The sequence below is a fragment of the Agelaius phoeniceus genome, chromosome 19 (genome assembly GCF_051311805.1).
Source record: "Agelaius phoeniceus isolate bAgePho1 chromosome 19, bAgePho1.hap1, whole genome shotgun sequence".
NCBI classification, from domain to species: domain Eukaryota; kingdom Metazoa; phylum Chordata; class Aves; order Passeriformes; family Icteridae; genus Agelaius; species Agelaius phoeniceus.
Genome location: NC_135283.1, coordinates 4,286,627 through 4,304,069, shown reverse-complemented (window position 1 = coordinate 4,304,069; position 17,443 = coordinate 4,286,627). Strand labels below are relative to the sequence as shown.

General features: G+C 49.8%; 1 protein-coding gene across 1 annotated transcript in view; it reads left to right on the top strand.

The window, feature by feature from the left end:
* The window catches only part of MGAT5B (alpha-1,6-mannosylglycoprotein 6-beta-N-acetylglucosaminyltransferase B), an 80,303-nt gene that overhangs the window by 36,434 nt on the left and 26,426 nt on the right, over positions 1-17,443 (top strand). The window contains exons 4-8 of the mRNA XM_054645317.2: positions 7,526-7,638; positions 8,665-8,738; positions 10,174-10,344; positions 11,772-11,936; positions 12,964-13,133. Of these exons, the coding sequence (XP_054501292.2) occupies positions 7,526-7,638; positions 8,665-8,738; positions 10,174-10,344; positions 11,772-11,936; positions 12,964-13,133 (693 nt within the window). The remainder of the gene's footprint in view (positions 1-7,525; positions 7,639-8,664; positions 8,739-10,173; positions 10,345-11,771; positions 11,937-12,963; positions 13,134-17,443) is intronic.

Genomic DNA, 17,443 nt, shown 5'->3' with positions numbered 1-17,443 from the left:
GTTCTCTGGGGTATTTTCCCAGGGTGAATTCCCAGTGAGTGCAAACATGGCCACAAAAGAGTGAGCTCAGGTTTTTTCTCAGGTGTTTGTGGAGGGGAGACTGAGCTGTTTGTGTCACCCTGAGGTGGAAAACCTTGGGGTGTACAGAGACCCCAGAAATTACACTGGGGACAAATGCTGTCCTTTAGGGTTTTTTTTTAATATTTTTATTTCATTTGACTGGCAGGAGCAGCCTGTGAAGAATAAACCCACTCCTCAGTGGCATGGACCTTCTCCCATGGGCAAAGCCAGGTGCCACATCCCTGTCCTTGTCCAGTGTCAGAAAGGCACCAAGGATCTGAGGGACCTGCAGAGCCCACTCCAGGGGGGAGCAAAGCAGCTGTGCCTCAGCCCCTGCACTTTTTCCCTCCAGTATGACTCTAAATTTCCACCATGCTGATCATAAGCAGAGCTTTGGGCTTTTGCTCTGCTCCCTGGGGGTCTGAGCCTTTCCCAAGTGGGGCAGGATGTGAACCCTCCCTGCACATCCCAAAACAGCACGGGGTGTGCTGCCCTCCCACCACAAGGACCAGCACTCATCCAAGCCCAGGGGAGTGCAGAGATGAGGATTAAATCCAGGGTTACAAGGCCAATAAACAGAAACTGCACAGCTGAGCCTCCTGAGCCACTGCTGCCTCTCGTGCTGCACCTCCTGTCTTGGGGTTGGTGGTATCAGGGGACTGTGACACAAATTTCAGAGCATCAGCCCCCCAGTAACCCCCCTGGCTCTGTGTCCTGCCCTCTCCCACATGGGCAGCCCTGGCTTCTGGATTTTTGGATACAAACCATCTCAGAGGGGATGTGGAGATACACACCAGGGCATGGATCTCCCAAAAATGTTTTTCCTCCAGCATGGATGAGTTTTACTTGTATTCTCTTATGTTAGTGGAGCAAAGCTTTTAATTTCTCCATCTTCTTAGATGTTTTAATGACTTTTTTTGTTATCCAGCACTCTGATGAGGGCTTTTCCCCACATCCCAGCCACCAAGTTGGTGACTTCCCAGAGCTGGGTGACTCTGAGTGTTTCCCATTGGAGGGGATTGGGGACAAAGGGACAGATGGATGGATGGGAAGAGCAGCCTGAGCCCTCATGGTGACCTGCTGGAGCTGCCCTTGGGGCTCATTTTTCCTGGAGATGTCCCAGCTGTTTGAACAGGCAACACCTCACAAGCTGCAGCAGGAACCAGGAGGACAGGAAAGATCCTTTTTCCCTTGGCATTCCCTTTCCCTTCCCTGTGGTATTTCAGCTCCCTGGCCTGGAGACTGAGGCTGCTGTGGGGCTGGATGTGATTTGTGTCCTCAGAGCAGTGAAACAGCAGCACCAGCCCTGCTGCTTTCTGATCTGCTTTGGGTCTTTGGGAAAAAAACTTTAAAAAATATTTAAAGAGGCAAATGGCAGCACAGACACTGGATGTGAGCAAGTGGAAATCCTTTGGTAAACTGCTCTGTGCAAATGCTGAATTTGTTGATGTATTATCTTCAGAACATCTGCTTTTCTCCATCTGTATTGGTCTTCCCAAAGCCATGGCTTTCACAAGTTAATAGCAAGAAATATCGGATGAGCAAGCAAATATGTTTAGGGCTTGTATTATGAAGACAACACACAAAGAGAAAGAGATTCATCTTTTCATAATGCCACTTTTATAAAAGGCAATAAAAATACAGTGGCTTGTAAAGGGATAAACAGGCTGAATCCGAGCTGGTGCTGCAGAGTTGGGGACAAGAGCAAAGTGAAGGGAACCAAATTAATGCATAAAAAAGTGACAGAAAACCCAACCTCTGGCTATATTCTATGGCAAATGATCTGTCAGTGGGGAAAGATACATCTTAATAGCAGTTTTTGAAAGGAGATGAATACTGTATACAGAGCATTATAAGGCACAGTGTGATCTGAATCTTAATCAACGGGGGGAAATATAAATCTGCAAATAATAAAGACGAAATCTATATTGATGGTTAGGAGTTAAAATATTGTATTTGCTGTAGTAAATGGTTTTAAGGTCCCAGGGAAAAAATTGTTCTAGGAAAGCTGTGGTAATTTAGTGTAGTTTCAATAGCTGGCACAGTGCCAGCACATTTTGGTGGCATTTAGCATGTCACTATGGAAAAATTTAAAAAGCAGGAAGGGAAAAGGCACAAAGCTGCTCCCTGGGCAGTGGTGGTGCTGGAGGAAGGGAGATTCTTTTTCTGCTGGGCTGGCAAGGGCTGTGCTGGCATCCTGGCCTGGATCAACCACGTGGTGGGATATTCCTGCTCTGCTGAGCTATTGTTGAGCAGAACAAACCACTTACCTTGTCCTTCCTGGTGTCTCCAGTTATTAGCAACAAGGCATCAAACTCCTACGAGGCACACAGAACCTTTTCGCGTTGGAGATACACCTTTAAATGCCTTATTTTCTTGTCCCCTGCCTGGGTGACAAATTGCTGTGCTGATAGTTCATGTAACTTATGCTTAACCTGCTTGTCACCTCCTTAATGCCTCACATGAAATTTGCTGCTCCTGTGATGGCCTTGTTACCCAGCAGATACAAACACTGGAACCTGTCAGTGCTCCTAGCTGGGAGCGTGGCTCTTCTCCCCAGGTGTGAAATCCCTCACTCAGAAAAACCCCACCAGGGCTTGGAGGCATCCAGTTTGACATGCAAGGGTGAGGAGCATGGGAGATCTGAGCCTGGTTCTGTGTTTCAAAGGGACTTTTCTACTTTTCTCCCTCTCCTTTTGATGCCTCAGGTTTAGCTTTTCTGTTTTTCACATTCTGTGCTGCTTTAGTGTGTGGGTCTGAGCTTCATTTGAGGGGATGGTGAGCTCTGTGCACAGAGCAGGGAGACAAAACAATTCCTGCTCCAGCTGGGCACCAAGGACAAATGATCCAAATCTCAGGCCCAAGAGCACAAACACCGTGGGCTGGAGAGAGAAAAACAAGGATGGGACTGGATGGGCTAAAGCTGGAATTGGACAATGAACTGCAAGATGCAAATGGGGCAGAACTTATAAAAGTGAGAGACCCCGTGCCCGGCCGTGCATTTTGGAGCCATTTTGGTTCATCTTGGGTGCAGCCCTGGCTGGGCTCTTGTGCTGCCCAAGGTGGATCCATGGAGGCCTTTTAATAAACCCCTACTTTATTCTTTAACTCTGAGCAGCCTCTGTTCTAGGTCATCCTTCTCAAGGCATCACTTTCATATGTTCCAGGAGTCATGGTGGACATTTTTAGTGTCCCTTTCCAGTAATCCTCTGTGTTTTGGGGAAAGCCTTGTGGTGCTCATGTGATCCCTGCCTTGTTTGGAGGACTGGAGTGTGATGCTCAGAAATACGCTTTGCATCTCAGGGTTTTGAGGTGAAATCTTTGTGTTTGGGGAGCAGCTGTAGCTTCACAAGAGTGGGGCAAGGTGGGACAGAGCCTGGGTCACTCCATCACCCAGCACTGCGGCTGCCTGGCAGGACAAGGCTGAGCTGGAAGAAAGCCATTTATTTAGGATAACGATCCTGATTTTTGTTTGAGCATTTTTGTGGCTGCCCAGTGCTCAGCCCTGGCTGAGCTGAGGTCTGGAGGTCATCAGTGAGGAGGTGAGGGCTGAGGTTGCTGTTGATTTTTGAGGCTCACCTGGTTCCTTGGGTGTTTGGGAGGAAGTGAGGATTGGGATAAGTTCTGGGAAGAGGCAGAAGCTGGACTGTGAACTGATCTAAGTGCTCTGAAGGGTGAGAGCAGTGCTGCTGTGGCTGTGATCATCCTCTCTCCTTGCCATGAGTGATGGAGAAACCTGGGGAGCATCTTCACCAAGCCCACAACCTTTTCCTGTTGAAAACAGGAGTTTGGGCTCACTGGTTCTAAATTCACAGCATCCATGTGATGTTTCCTCCTAAACTGCCCATCCCAGGTGTTTGCTGAGTGCCTCTGCATCACCTGTGGGGTCTGAGGCTGCTTGCTGGTGGAAAAAGGGTTGCAGAAATGGGGGTTTGTGAGCTTTCAGACCAGGACAATTTTATCTCCTCGGAGCCATGCTGACAAGCAGAGCTTATCTCAGGTTATTTTTGTGCCCATATTTTCCCAGGGCCTCACGAGCAGCGTCCCTGCTGCACTGGTTCCAGCAGGATACCTGGGGTTTATTCTCTGCAAAGGTTGGAAGTGACTTGGGGGCAATGGTGTCCTCTGCATTTAATTATTATTTCTTAAAAGCCCAAGATCAGTGGCTCCCTGTGGAGATATGCAGCCTGAATATTGATGGTCGTAAACCATGCCAGAAGGAAAAATGTGAGCTGCTCGCTGCTGGCAAATGGACTTTAAATCAACAAGCGAAGCAGTGTCGGTTCATAAAACCAGGATTTTTTTAGCCTTGAGGACAGAAGTACTTTAAATCCCAGCCTTTGGGTTCACTGATCTGCTGGAGAACAAACATAAAACTTCACCATGAAGGACCTGACATCAGCACATATTTTTTGTGCCATGAGTATTCAAGGTAGCCCTTTTGGTTTTGCTCACTGCATGTGACATTCCCCTGTATTGTAACGACCTCAGCGGCAGCAGGAGGGAAAACTTATAACCCAAACACTGCAGAAGGGAAAATTATTTACTGGGATAACTCGTGGAGATGTGGTGTCTGTTTGAGGTGGAAGTGGCAGGTATCTTAGGTTGGAAATGCAAGATGTGCTAGGGGTGTGTATTCTATTGCCATCTGTCAGAGCTGGGGCAGTTCTCTGCTGTTGCAGTGTGATGCCCCCAGGTGTGCCAACCTTTCCCCTCCCCCTTTGCCCTCCTGCTAAGAGCTGTCCATCAACCTTAACATTCCAGCAAGGGCGTCGTGTGGTTGGCAGAAGTTCAAAAGATGCCCCTCAGGTCTGGGCTCATTGGCCTGTCCAAGTGTCTGTATCCCTTGAGCCTTCCCCTCCTCACACCTGGTTGGCCCCTACCTGTCCCTTCCCCTCCCCCTGTCCCTGTGGCTTAAAAGGACACGAGACCATGCGGCCGGGATTCTATTGTGAGCTGTTACCACATTCAGAGGTCTACCATGCTGAAATAAAACTCTGGATTAAGACTCTACGGCAGAATCCTCCCCTTTCTCTCTTCACCGTGCCTGAACCTTTTCCACCAGAGGTAAACTGAGTTTCTACTATGCCTGGATTTGTTCTGAGTGCCCAGCTGCAGCATCCAGCCGGCCAAAGGTGTCTCTGAGGTGAAAACACCACAGCTGCAGCCTTTGGTCCAGCAGCAAGGGTCAGACATGCCCAGGCACACCCCACCTGGAAATATTGGGATTAATATTCTATACTCTGCTGTTTCTTGGGCAGTTTTCTTTATCTCTCCCACAGCCAACCCTCCCTGCAGGAGATCTCTGCTGTCCATGGCCACTGAGTGTCCCTGCAGGGCTGATCCAATTCCATCATCCCATGGGGAGATGCTGCATTGCCCAGGGCAGGAGCCAAGCATTCCTACCTGGATCCAATGTGAGCGTGGCACAGCCCAGCAGCCTTTGCCCAGTGCATTGCCAGAGGAGCAGCTTCTGCTGCCCTGCATGGCCAGAGGGAGCCCAGGCCCATCTGCAGCAGCCCTGGAGCTGCAGAGGAAAACTCCCCCCTTGTGCAGGATCCCTGCTCCAGCAGAGCCACAGCTGGCACTGCAGGAGGGCTGAGCCCCCATGGGATGGGGCTGTGCCACCCCTGACACACAGGGGGCAGGGCCTGCTCTCACTCTGGCAGTGCTGTTTTGTATTACTGCATTCTTATTTTTATATATTTTTAAAATGTTTTATTTTTTCCTAATAAAGAACTGTTATTCCTATTCCCATATCTTTACCTGAGAGCCCTTAATTTCAAAATTATAATAATTCAGAGGGAGGGGGTTTACATTTTCCATTTCAAGGGAGGCTCCTGCCTTCCTTAGCATTCACCTGGCTGTTCACACCAAGACACAGGAGAGGTGCTGGAGTGGGAGGGCTCTCTCCTTGTCAGGCCTGGCAGGCTCCACTGCTGATTGATGGAGGTCTCTTTGCCTTTTTCCAGCTCACACCAGGTTTTAATTGACACTCAGCCTCTTCACAGGGCTATGTTTTCCTGTTCACACAGTGTGTTCCTTAGATCAGTTCAATGGGGCTGTTCACCCCGGACAGTGTTGATTTCAGGTTTGATTCCATGGAAGCATGTGCAGCAATCCAGACTGGTTGGATATGACCTCAAGCCTTGGTGGAAGGTGCCTGTGGGCTTTCCTGGGGCTGCAGTCCCCAGCTCAGCCTCAGCTCCCTGTGCCTGCACAGCCCTGGCTGCTGCTCCTTGCTGGAAATCCACTCACTTGAATCTCAGAATCACTGAGGCTGGAAAACACCTCTGATATCATCGAGTCCAACCATTAACCCAGCACAGCCAAGCCCATCACTAAACCCTGTCCCTAAGAACCTCATCTGGGTATTTTTGGGACACTTCCAGGGATGATGATTCCATTGCTCCCCAGGCTGTTCCAATGCCTGGCCTCACTTTCAGTGAAGAAATTTTTCCTGTTATCCAGTCTAAACTTCTCCAGGTGCAGCTTGAGGCTGTTTTGTCTTGTCCTATCACTTGTTCCTTGGGAGGAAAAACTGATCCCCACCTTTGTGGATGGGCAGGCTCAGCACATCCACATGTTCTGTGTGTTTTTCATCACTCTGCTCCAAGCCCATGAACTTCCTCTGCAATCCTCAGTTTTACCTTCTTTTCTCTGTATTTTTATTACTTTTCTCTTTTTATTTTCAGCACAGCTTCCTACTGCAAGAACACTTATCACAGTAGATTTTCAAACACAGCACATATAAAATAAGAAAAAACATTTTTTTGCCAGTCTATTTAATATTTTCCCCGCATAAAATGCACAGGTGGATCCATGTTTAACAGCACACTTCAAAAAAATGGCAGAATATGTATAAAACACTGATTTAAATAGGTTTTCAATCAAACCTCGGGGAAGGCAGTGACTTCTTTGCCTGTCAAATGCTGCACCAGGCATTCCTGTTTTTCTTCCTGGAGCTAAGTTCAATCTGCTGGGTATGGATTTCTCTTTGAGCACCTCTGAGTGTCACCACTGGGAGACTGTGGTATTTTCTGAGACCCCTGTTGAAGGGAGGAAAGATGAATCTGACTCCATGTTCCCAGAAGGCTAATTTATTATTTTATTATATTATTATATTAAAGAATACTATACTAAACTATACCAAAGAATACAGAAAGGATCTAGAAGAAGGCTAAAAGATACTAATGAAAAACTCGTGACTCTCTCCTCAGAGTCTGACACAGCTTGGCCATGATTGACCATTAAGTAAAAACAATTCACATGCTGGATAAACAATCTACAACCAGATTCCAAAGCAGCAAAACACAAGGGAAGCAAATGAGATCATATTGTTTTCATTTTTCTCTGAGGCTTCCTGGCTTCCCAGGAGAGAAATCCTTGGCAAAGAGATTTTTCAGAAAATATGACAGTAACAGGAGACATCAAGTTCTCAGGGTTGATTTGGTTTCTTTCCCAGGTTCCAGCCAGCAGCTGGGTTGATGGAGAGGATCCAGGCCATAGCTCAGAACGTGTCGGACATTGCAATAAAGGTGGATCAGATCCTCCGGAACAGCCTCCTGAATGGGAAAGGTCAGTGGCCCTGGGGGTCCCCGTGCCCCAAACCCCCTGAGTGTTGTGCTGTGCCCATGGGAAGGTCCAACCATGACAAATTTGGTAAAAGTCCCAGAAATGGAGGCTGATCTTGAGGCTGCCTTCCTTGGGAAACTCGTGCGTGACAAATCTGAATGGCTGTCAGGAATAAATGCTGGAGAATTAAATGCAAAATTAAAGGTGAGGAGCAGTGCACAAGCACCTGGATAGAAAAATTTGGTGGTTTGGATCCAAATTTATAGGGGCTGGGATTCAGCACCAGGAGAGGCATTCCCATCCCCCTGTGTCACTGCTGGGCTCTGCAGATGCTTCCCCACATGCCTGTGTGGTTATTTGGGTTAAGGCTGAAGATCCTTCCACTGCCTTTTGCACCTCATGCTTTTCAATTATGGGCAAAGGAGGACTTAGAGGGGGGCTGGTGGCTTTTATTGGCCCAGCCACAGAGGGAGAAAAGATCCTGATGCCATTTTAACCACAGGGGCTGAGTCTTCTTCCAGCAGCTCAGCAGGACAGCTTTTATTGCAAGTTTATAGCATAAAACGTTGTCAAGTCCTTGCCTAGATCCTGCAGCCTGCTCACAAGAGTGGGGATAGGTGGAATTTGGGGTCTGGACCAGGCAGAGGGCGCAGGAAAGTGCTGGAAATGGATTTGCTGAGATTTAGAGAAAGAGAACATTCCCAGCATTGAAGCAGGGTGGTTTTCTCTGTTTCTTTCCTGATTTGGGAAGGATGCTGAAGATGCTTCACATCTTGATGTCCTGCTCCATCCAGTGGCATGGGGCTGTCTGCCAGCCCAGCTGCGGCACCAGTGAACAAGCTTGGGGGCTGCCAGCCTTGTCCCATCCCATCCCATCCCATCCCATCCCATCCCATCCCATCCCATCCCATCCCATCCCATCCCATCCCATCCCATCCCATCCCATCCCATCCCATTCTCCTCACAGCATTTCTGGCTGCTCCTCTGTCACACCCCAGCTCTCCCCATGCCCAAATTGTCTCTCTGCAGGGATGGAAGGCAGGAGGGATCAGTGTGAGGTGCGCAGGGACCCCAAGTACCCCGACTGTGCTGGGAAGGTGGAGGTGAGTTGGGGTCCCCTGTCTGGGAGAGGGTCTCCAGCTGGGATGAGAGGGCCCAAAGCAGTGACCCTGGGGGTTAAACTGGGAAGGGCTGTGGGGAATGGGATGATTTCCAGGATAAAATGATTGTTAATGTTGGAAAGGTGCAGCCCATTGAAGGAGGAGCAGCAGAGCCAAAGGTGTGGAAAGCAAAGCAGGGCTGTGCTTTGAAGACAAAACACAAGGGAGGTGTCCAACCTTCTCTGGCAGCTTTTGCTACAGAAATGGGATTGTTTTCCCCCAGTAATACCCTCACCACATGTACCTTTAGCTGGAGGGGTACAAAGTCCTGAAGCCACAGGCTGCAGCAGAATCAGCTGCGGGCCCACCTCTGCCTGCAGCCCTCCCTGCCTGCAGTCTGTGTGCTCAGTGCCAGAAGCACAGTGAGGAGGAAGCTCTGGCACATCACCTCTGAATATCTGGAGCATTCCCTGGTGCCTGGGGAATAAGCCCAGCACTGCCCAGAGCAGCACCTTGTTCAGGTGGCCAGAACCTCCATCTCAATCAGTCCTGCCTGACCCAGCCTGCTCTTCATACTGGAATGCAGCCTGGCACTTGGCCCAGAGCATGATGGCTTTGTCAGAGAGCATATTTACATCAACTAATTAAAAGCATTGCCCTTTTCCCTCCTCTTGCCAACCTGCTTCAAGCTCAGGCTTCTGCAGGGCCCAGTCTCCCTGGAAAGATGTTGAAGGGTACAAGAAAATTATGTGGGGGGGTACAAGAAAATTATCTGGATTTTTCTGTTCCAGAGGTGTTAGCCATCCTTTCCTTCCACAATTTGAGTAAATTCAGGGTGTAATGCAATTGTGGAAGGCTGTAATCCCATCTCCCCTCCTGGTGATTGCTGTGCTTTACAGATTGGGCACAGCAACCTGTCCCTGAGCAGATTTGTTTTTGTAGCTGAATTAGGAAGAGGCTGGCAAGAGCCATTGTGGGGGATGATAAATCACTGCTCTGGTCCCTGGTTATTCTCCTCTGTGTGAAATCATCCCTGGGGACTGCTGGCAGATCTGTCTCCTGCCCTGCTGCTCCAGGGGCAATGAGATCAGCAGCTCCCCAGCAAAGCCAGCCAGAAGAAATCCCTGTGGTGCATCATTTCCTGGGGATTAAGGGCTGTGCCCCCAGGGAAGGCTGGAACCAGTGCTAGAAACCCAGGGAGCCCCAGCAAACCTCCCTGCTCTTCCTCTGCCCCACATTCCCTGGAGGCCCTGAGTGGGTGAACACCAGCCCTGTGGCACTGGGGCTGGGTTTGCAGTCCTTTTCCACCCTCTGCCCTTCATTTTTATCTCCCAGACAGAGAAAGGGGATGGAGAACAGAAGTTTTCCACAGCAGGGGCAGCTGGCAGGGCTGGCACAGCTCCTCCACGAGCCTCACGAGTTTCTTTGCCCCTTGCAGTGGATGAGGGCCCGCTGGACCTCTGACCCCTGCTATGCTTTCTTTGGTGTGGATGGCACCGAGTGCTCCTTCCTCATCTACCTCAGCGAGGTCGAGTGGTTCTGTCCCCCCCTGCCCTGGCGGAACCACACAGTGGCCGTGCCCTCGCCGCCGCCGCCGCCACGCGCGCAGGTAAGGTGGGCCCAGCCCGGCTTCTGCTGGGCCAGGGCCTTTGTGGGGAGGCATCAGTGGAAATAAACACTCAGGTTCAGCAGGGCCATGATGCCTGACGTGGGTTTTCACAGAATCACAGCGTGGTTGGGGTTGGAGGGGGTCTTTGTGGGCAAGGAACCTTGCAGTAGAACAGGTTGTTCCAAGGCCTGCCCGACCTGGCCTTGAGTGTGTCAAGGGATGGAGCATCCACCACCTCTCTTTGCAACCTGTGCCAGTGTTTTATCACCCTCACCAGGAAAAGTTTCCTCCTTATAACTATTCTGAGTCAGCTCTCTCAGTTTAAAGCCATCACTCCTTGTCCTGTTGCAACAGGCCCTTGTTGGGAAGGATGAAAGTTTGACAAGAAAGTCTCACAGATATGGATGCTGGGCAGAAAGATTTTTAAATGTAGAGTCTGATGAAGGAATAAAGATGGAAACAAGTTTTGATATAGAAGAAAAGAATTGCTGAGCCAGTCTGACTGGATAACCAAGGAGGCAAAGGGTGCATTAGTTAGAAGGGGTTTTTATGGCTTAGAGCAAAGGATAAACCCACCTCAAACAAGAAGATGTTTTTACCAAGCAGAAAGAGAGCACAGGCAAACAAGTCAGCAAAGTTGCAAGTAGAAAGAAGGTCTCAGAATTTTGCACTGCAAGAAAACTGAAAAACAACTTCTAGCTTAAACTGTAATGTACTAACTTTGAGTGATAGGAGAACAGTAACTTGAATGTGGTAATTACAGTAGTTATGATAGGCTATAGGTAAAAGTTAAGGTCTAGATTGGTTCTACTGTATTAAGATGCTCAGCAAAGAAAAGTATAGAATGCATTGTAACCAAAACCAAAGGGTGTCCAGGCCTGCCTGCAGCTGGAGCTGACAGCTGTAGGCCCAGCTCTGTCACCCACAACCCTGGACTGGTGTAACCTCTTGGATGGAATAAACTGAATTTTGGAGAGCTGTCTGTAGTCCTGCATCACTCATTTCAGCTCTTACAGACCCTGCTAAAAATTCTGTCCCTGTCTTTTTATAAGTCCCTATAAGTATGGAGAGGTTGCAAGAAGATGTCTCTGGAGCCTTCTCTTCTCCAGGCTGAACACCCCCAGCTCCCTCAGGCTGTCTCCACAGCAGAGATGCTCCATCCCTCTGATCATTTTTGTGGCCTCCTCTCATCCATGCCTTTCCTCTGCTGAGGAATCTGGGTTCTTATGAGGAGCCCTTGGTGCAGCGGGATCCCCCTGGGATTTGGGGCATGAAGTGGAGGAGCTGCCACAGCTCCAGGGGAGCAGGAAGGTCTCAGATCACCTCTGCTGAGATGGACAAACCTCCCCCAGGCCGCGGGGCAGCCCAGGGGCTCCTCTGGCTCCTCCTTCCCTACACTCACCATGCAGAGCGTGCTCCTTCCCTAGGCAGTGTTCCGGAGGGACCTGGCTCGCCTGCTGGAGCTCATTGGCACGGGCAAGGAGTCCCTGAGCTTCATGAAGAAGAGGATCCGGCACCTGGCCCAGCAGTGGCTGCGGGCGGCGCGGCGCCTCGAGCAGAGGCTGGCGGGACAGCAGCGGGACCAGAAACACGTACGGGGACACTCGGGGCAGCTGAACCCAGCTGGGAGGGAAATTCATTTATGGGAGTGTGTGGGTATTGTATTTACAGGGTGCCCCGATGAAGGGAGGAATGATGAATCTGACTCCAAGTTCTCAGAAGGCTAATTTATTATTTTATGATACTATAGTATATTAAAGAATGCTAAACTATACTATACTAAAGAATACAGAATAGGATGTAAGAATAATAACATGTAAGAATAATAAATGTAAGAATACTTACAGAATGCTAAAAAGACAATAATGAAAACTCGTGACTCTCTCCAGAGTCCTGACACAGCTTGACCCTGATTGGCCAATGAGTAAATATAACTCACACCAGAATCCAATGAAAAAATCACCTGTGGGTAAACAATCTCCAAACACATTCCACATGAGCAAAACAGAGGAGAAGCAAATGAGAAAAGAATTGTTTTCCTTTTCTCTGAGGCTTCTCGGCCTCCCAGGAGAAAAATCCTGGGAGAAGGGATTTTTCCAGAGAATGTGAATGCCACATGTGGGTCTGTAGGGTTGGTCTCTTGTTCATGGGCATGGCTTCACAGGCATTTGGGATGTGGCAGGACTGGTGTTGCTGAGCAGCGGGGTGGATTTTGGAAATGGGTCCTGGTGGGTGAAGATGCTGTCTGGCTGCCATTGGAGTGTGACAGATCTCCTCTGAGGATAAGCTGAGGTTCCTGGCCCTCCTGTTGATGTTTCTGTTGTGCCTTTGGCCCCTGTGTGCAGGGAAATCCAGCTCCAGCCTGTGGTTCAGACTGTGATGTACATGGAGAGCACAAGCCAGGCCCCAGGACACAGAGTGGCAGTCAAAGGGCCAAGCTCTGGCCATTGGGTCTGTGCTAATTGGACATGGCTCATTTGCCTGCACACCTGACTGAGCTCCCTGAGTAATTACAGCCTGCAAAGGAGCTGGAGGGAATCAGGGACCATAAGTCATTCTGGGCTGGAAAACCCAGATTGTCCCTCTCCCCAGTGCTGACCTCTCTCCTTGTCTCTGCAGATCCTTGTCCATATTGGCTTCCTGACAGAGGAGTCGGGGGATGTTTTCAGCCCACGGGTGCTGAAGGGAGGCCCTCTGGGTGAGATGGTGCAGTGGGCTGACATCCTGGCTGCCCTCTTCATGCTGGGACACAGCCTGAGGGTCACAGTCTCCCTGAAGGAGCTGCAGAGGTGAGTGCTGGGTTGCATCGAGGTCTTGGGTGGAAGCAGCAGGTCTGAGAAGGCTGGGGGAGGCTCTTTGCCCACCTGCATCTCAGACAGTGCTGGTGCTGTACTGCACCACCAGTGTCATGGCTAGGAGACATCCCATCCTTCTGCATGCCAGCAAAGTGGGAAGGACTGATGGTGATGCTTTGCATGGAGCTGGTGTGGACACATCTGGAGCAGGGCTCTGCCTGGTGGCTTCAGTGCTGGATCTGGGCAGGATGGTTCCCTGCTGCCAGCACAGCATCACCTGTGTCCCCTGACACCTGCCTGGAGCTGGCCATGGGAAAGCTCCCTTTGCCAGCCCCTTCCCCAGGGATGCTCCCTGCTGGGCTGGTGGCCAGGTGGCTGCAGGATGCAGGTGACCTGCAGGTCACTGGCTCTTCCCACCATGCATGGCTGCACTCAACCCCTGGGGCTTTGCTGGTGGCTGAGGAGTTTCCTTCCTTTTTTCCTTTCTCCTTTTCCTTTTTCCTTTCCTTTCTCCTTTTCCTTTTCCCTTTTCCCTTTCCTTTTGCCTTTTCCTTTTCCTTTTCCTTTCCCTTTCCCTTTCCTCCCTTCCACCTCAGGAGGTGCTGGGGTGACTTGGGGACCTGTGGGGGGATTTGCTGCTGCTGGAGGCACTTCCACAGAGGGATTGTCTCCTTCTGCCATGGGGCAACACAGGATGGCAGTCTCCAAGAGGGACCAATATTAGATGGAAAAAGAGGTAGAAGCTAACAGTGGGCCCTGTTCCTCTCTGCTGATGCTGTTCTGTTATTACTAGGCTGACATTGGTGCCTTCTGTCACCTCATAAGGTTTGCTCCTCTCCTGATCAGAGGGCAAGAACCAAGGAAATTGCAAATTAGATGGGTTATAAATCAAGAAGAGCCTGAAGCTGCCTCGGAGACTGGGCAGGCTTTGGGAGATGCTAAGCCAGCATCAACCACATAATGAGCCATGCTGAAAAGGGAGTGAAAAAAACCCAACAATCCTGGAGAAAAACAACAAAACCCCCCAACCTAGCCCTTGCAGCATTCAGAATTAATGGATGGAATTAGCTCCTAACTAATTAACTTTAAAAAAATCCCGGTCTTAATGCAAGAGGCAGCATCTCCTCAAAGAAGCGGGAGTGACATGCTAAATAACACCCGTGTAGTCAAGGATGAAAGGAGTTAATGGCTGGGAGGGGTGTGTTGTTGTTGTTGTGCGGTTCTTGTTTGTGTTTTATAATGACAAACCTCCTGGTGGTTGTTTAGGGAGGCGGGGAGCTTTTGCAGCACCCGGTTCCCTCTGTGAGTGACTCTGGCTGGAGCTGCCCTGCTGCCTGGAGTATTTTGCCTTTGCCAGAAGCCTGGGAGCTTCCACGTCACTTCTCAGTGATGAGAGCTCCTCCTCTGATGCAGATTTGGATGTGTCCCTTGGGACTCCTGGGAACAGCAGCTCTGTCTCTTCCCCTGGGTAGCTGAGATGGGAAGTCAGCGAGCCGGGCTGGGGCTGCACATCTTGCCCTTCTCAGTGTCCAGGAACTGTCCCCACCTCCCAAACAGGTGTCCTGTGCCTGCCTTTGGTGATGGTTTAAATGCTGGACACCCACATTGAGTGATCACTTTCATGTTGATGGTGTTAGGAAAATTAATCCACAAACACCAGAGGTTTATGTGCAAAAAGGAGGCAGAGGAGTCCTTTTACTTTATTAGAATAAAGGGAGGGGCCATGGGGCATTCCCCTGGGATCTCAGATTTTTGGAGGCCACAGCCTCCTTTTTACCCCAATTTCCCTCTCTCTTTCCCCATTGGCTGAGGTGCTTGAGAGGTTCAGACTTCCTGAAACTCCTGATACCAGAGACTCCCCTCTAATGTATAACCCTCCCTTTTCATTTTTAATTCTTATGGAATTTATGGTTTTTCTTCTCCATTGTTTCTTTCATCTTTCAATATCCAATTTTATTTATTAGCAAACCTAAAGTTTATTTGTAAAGGCAAATATCTTTTTCCATTCATCAATCAGTGGAATCCTTCCCATTGTTTCTTTTATCTCCCAGTGTTGGTTTTATCTACCAGCAGACCCACAGCTGGTTTGTAAAGACAAATCCACCATTCCTCTCAATGGGCTGGGATGAGTGGAGGGGGGAGCTGGGGATGTAACCACGTCCCCTCTGTCCCTTTGGAGACCAAGCCCAGCACTTGGAAGGTCACCACTGTCACCTTTGTGCAGTCCATCAGGAGATGGGTTAATGTGGGTGTCACAGGGGGGCAGAGGTTCTGCCCAGGGGAGGAATGAGTGGTGCCAGCTATCCTGGTGCTGGATCCTGCAGATCTCTCAGTGACATCCCTGCTGCTGGGCTGCTGCTGCCTCTGAGGAGAGCTGGGAAAAGCTTTTGTGACCAGGAGCGAGTGGGAGGCTTAGCAGAACATGAGTAATTAGTCCTGAGGTGTGCTAAGAGTTAATCTTGGGCTCTTCCTTACAGCCTGGAGGTGTTTTACCTGGAGCCACAGCTTTGGGCAGGGGTTGCAGAGAGCCAGGGATGCACAAAGGGCTGGAGCTGGGCTGGGGGATGCAGCAAAGCTAAATCCCTGTCCCTGGGAAGTGGCAACCCAAGCACTCTGATTCCTTATCCCTCCTGCCCCCTGCACCCCCCTGAAGCAGAAAAGCTTTGCACCTCTTTGGACTGAGGCTGAATTTGTCCTCTCCCATCCTGGCTGTCTCTTGCTGACCTTGAGCAGTGTTGGGGTGGGTTTGGGGGTATTTTGCTCCAGCAGTGTGAAACATTGACTCCATCCTTGTGTATTTTTCTTTGGCAACCCCTGCTCTTTTCATGGCTAGGAGCTGTAGCTGCTCCAGCCCAGCAAAGCCTTCACTAGAGCCCATAAATTATTCAGCACAGATTAACCTCTCTCCTGGTTTGGACTTTTTTTTTTTTTTTTTGGTCTCTTCAAATTTCTGAGCTGATTTTTCTGTGTGTATTGATCATTGGCAAGGGATCACTGGAAGATTTGCCTGCATACACTTATACACTTCAACCAGTGGTGATCTGAGAGCTGTTCATGATTAGCATCTGTATTGATTGCAATGCAGCAGTGCCTGGAGGTGGTCTGGAGTGGGTCAGGAATGTTGAGGATCAAGAAAATGAAGGAGGAGAAGTAAGGCCCTGGTCAAAAAAGCTGGTGATGGAGGGCTGGGGGTGAAAACATGTTGGGAGTGTGACACCCATGTGTGTGCTGGGCACCTCTCCCTGCCCAGCAGTGAGGGCCAGGGGAGTCAAATTCTTCTTCCTCTGGTTTAGGGACTGATGCTAATCTGGAACAAAGATAAGGAGCTCAGGGAATCTGCAGGCTCCATCCCCAGCTCAGCTCAGCACTGTCCAAATGTCCCTGTGAGGTCTGAGATCACAGATTGGTTTTTCAGGGCCAGTTTATTTGGGTTATCTTTTACCCACTACAGACTTTCAAGATCTGTGAATTCCCTACCCAGGGGCTATTTTTTCTCCTGTAGTTGAGCTAAGTGCAGGTGTTTATTCTCCTTTGGACTCGCAGTGAATTTGTGAGCTGCTTCTGGTGCCTCTGGAGAGGTAAGGGGTGAATCACAGGGTATCTGCTCCCTTCCAACCCAAACCATTCCGTGTTTCTCTGTGCATCTTCCGAGAGGGAAAACGAACTGCAGAGAGCAGGGAGCCAGGAGCTGTTTTCTCTCTGAGATTTGTGCTGGGTGGGCAGCCAGCAGCATTTTGAGCCTTGTCTTGAAGCAGGGAGGGAAGAAGCTGAACCCCAAACCTGAACAGCAACACTTGATTCTTGCTGAAGATCCCTGGTGCTGTGTTGGTAGCCCAAAAGTGCTTTCAGGGAGGTGAGAATCCAGGCCAGTGTTGGTGTTGTTGCTTGCTAGGGGAGGAGTGGGAAGTGCCTGAAATCTCTGAGCTGGGTTGTTAATGAGGCAGCTCATGAGTAGATGCTGGAAAATTACAAGCAGCACTTTGGAGCAATGGCTGTGCCCACAAAAAAAGCTTTAATAAACTGAGGCTTTTCCTCTGGAGCACCTGTGCCCTGGGGTCAGGCAGGAAGGATCCTCTCAGCCTTTTTCCCTGGGAGGAGCAGCACAAGGGGCACTCCTGGATGCTCCATCTCCTTCCTTCATCCTTGAGCCATGGGAGTGGTGATCTTGGCATGTCCAGCTGCTTTTCTGGGCCTAAGGGAGAGGCTGGGGGAGAAGGGGCTGCAGAGCTGTGAGCTGCTGGGGAGTTCAGAAAAGCACTGAAAGGTGATTTTCTCAATGGTCCCCTCGAAATTAACTGCTCATA